General features: G+C 61.6%; 1 protein-coding gene across 1 annotated transcript; it reads left to right on the top strand.

Annotated features, from left to right (window-relative positions):
• Position 1: 1 nt before the first annotated feature.
• Positions 2-1,309, top strand: LOC130587950 (protocadherin gamma-B5-like; the record flags this gene model as incomplete). Its single annotated transcript, XM_057388917.1, has 1 exon — positions 2-1,309. A coding segment is annotated over one exon (1,308 nt), but the record flags the coding sequence as incomplete, so codon positions are not given.
• Between the last annotated feature and the right edge of the window lie 2 nt (positions 1,310-1,311).

The following is a 1,311-nucleotide window of genomic DNA, read 5'->3' as shown; positions in this document are numbered from 1 at the left end:
CGCGGTGCTGCTGTGCCTGTGCTGCCGGGCGGCGGCGGAGCGGGTCCGCTACTCCATCCCCGAGGAGCTGGGCAGAGGCTCGCTCGTGGGGCCGCTGGCGCGGGATCTGGGGCTCAGCGCGGACGAGCTGCCGGCGCGCAAGCTGCGGCTGAGCGAGGAGAAGCAATACTTCACGGTGAATGAGGAAAACGGGCATCTATACGTGAATGAGAGACTGGACCGGGAGGAGATGTGCGGCGAGTCGGCGACCTGTTCCGTCAGCTTCGAGGCTCTGGTGCACAACCCGATGAACATCTTCCGTGTTGAGGTGGACATTCAGGACGTGAATGACAATTCCCCGGTCTTCAGGAACGCTGCTCTGGACCTCGATATAGGTGAATGGATTCCTCCCGGTGCTCGTTTTCCTCTGGACATGGCACGAGACGCCGACGTAGGAAGCAACTCGGTTCTGACTTACCAACTCACCAGCAACCCGTCGTTCACTCTGGCCTTGAGGGAGAACCCAGGTGGAAAGAAGCAGCCTGAATTAGTACTGGAGAGAGCACTGGACCGAGAGAAGCAGAGCTCCTTTGAGTTGGTGCTGATGGCCGTGGATGGTGGGGACCCCGCGAGGTCTGGGACTGTCCAAGTTCGCATCAACGTGACGGACGCCAACGACAACTCACCCGTGTTCAGCAAAAGAATCTATGAGGCGCGAGTGGCAGAGAATTTACCGGTGGGGTCACTGGTGCTGCAGGTGCTGGCCACGGATGCGGATGCGGGTTCCAGCGGGAAGGTTTCCTACTCCTTCGGCAACGTCCCAGACGACGTCGCTATGTTGTTCAGCATCGACAGTGAGAGTGGTGAGATCAGGACAGCGGGTCCCCTCGATTTCGAGGAGAACAGTAAATATATCTTCGACCTCGAGGCGAGGGACGGGGGTGGACTCACCGAAAAGTGCGAAGTGCAGATAGATATCACGGACGTGAACGACAACACGCCCGAAATAACCATTTTGTCGCTGTCGAGTCCCGTGACCGAGGATGCTCCGACCGGCACCGTGGTGGCCCTCCTGAAAGTGCGGGACAGAGACTCCGGCGAGAACGGTCAGGTGTCGTGCGAGCTGTCGGGAGAGGCACCGCTGTCGATCGTGGCGTCGTCGGGCGGCTCGTACAAGGTGGTGACGGCGAGCGCGCTGGACCGCGAGCAGGCGTCCGAGCACCGCGTGACGGTGGTGGCCCGGGACCGTGGGCGGCCGGCGCTGTGGAGCAGCACGGAGCTGGTGCTGGAGGTGTCGGACGTGAACGACAACGCGCCGGTGTTCGAGGAGGC

The sequence above is a fragment of the Malurus melanocephalus genome, unplaced genomic scaffold (assembly GCF_030028575.1).
Source record: "Malurus melanocephalus ecotype Western Australia unplaced genomic scaffold, MMel_1.1 scaffold_2848, whole genome shotgun sequence".
Classification (NCBI taxonomy): domain Eukaryota; kingdom Metazoa; phylum Chordata; class Aves; order Passeriformes; family Maluridae; genus Malurus; species Malurus melanocephalus.
The sequence above is the reverse complement of the archived record's forward strand: the minus strand, read 5'-3'. Positions and strand labels throughout refer to the sequence as shown.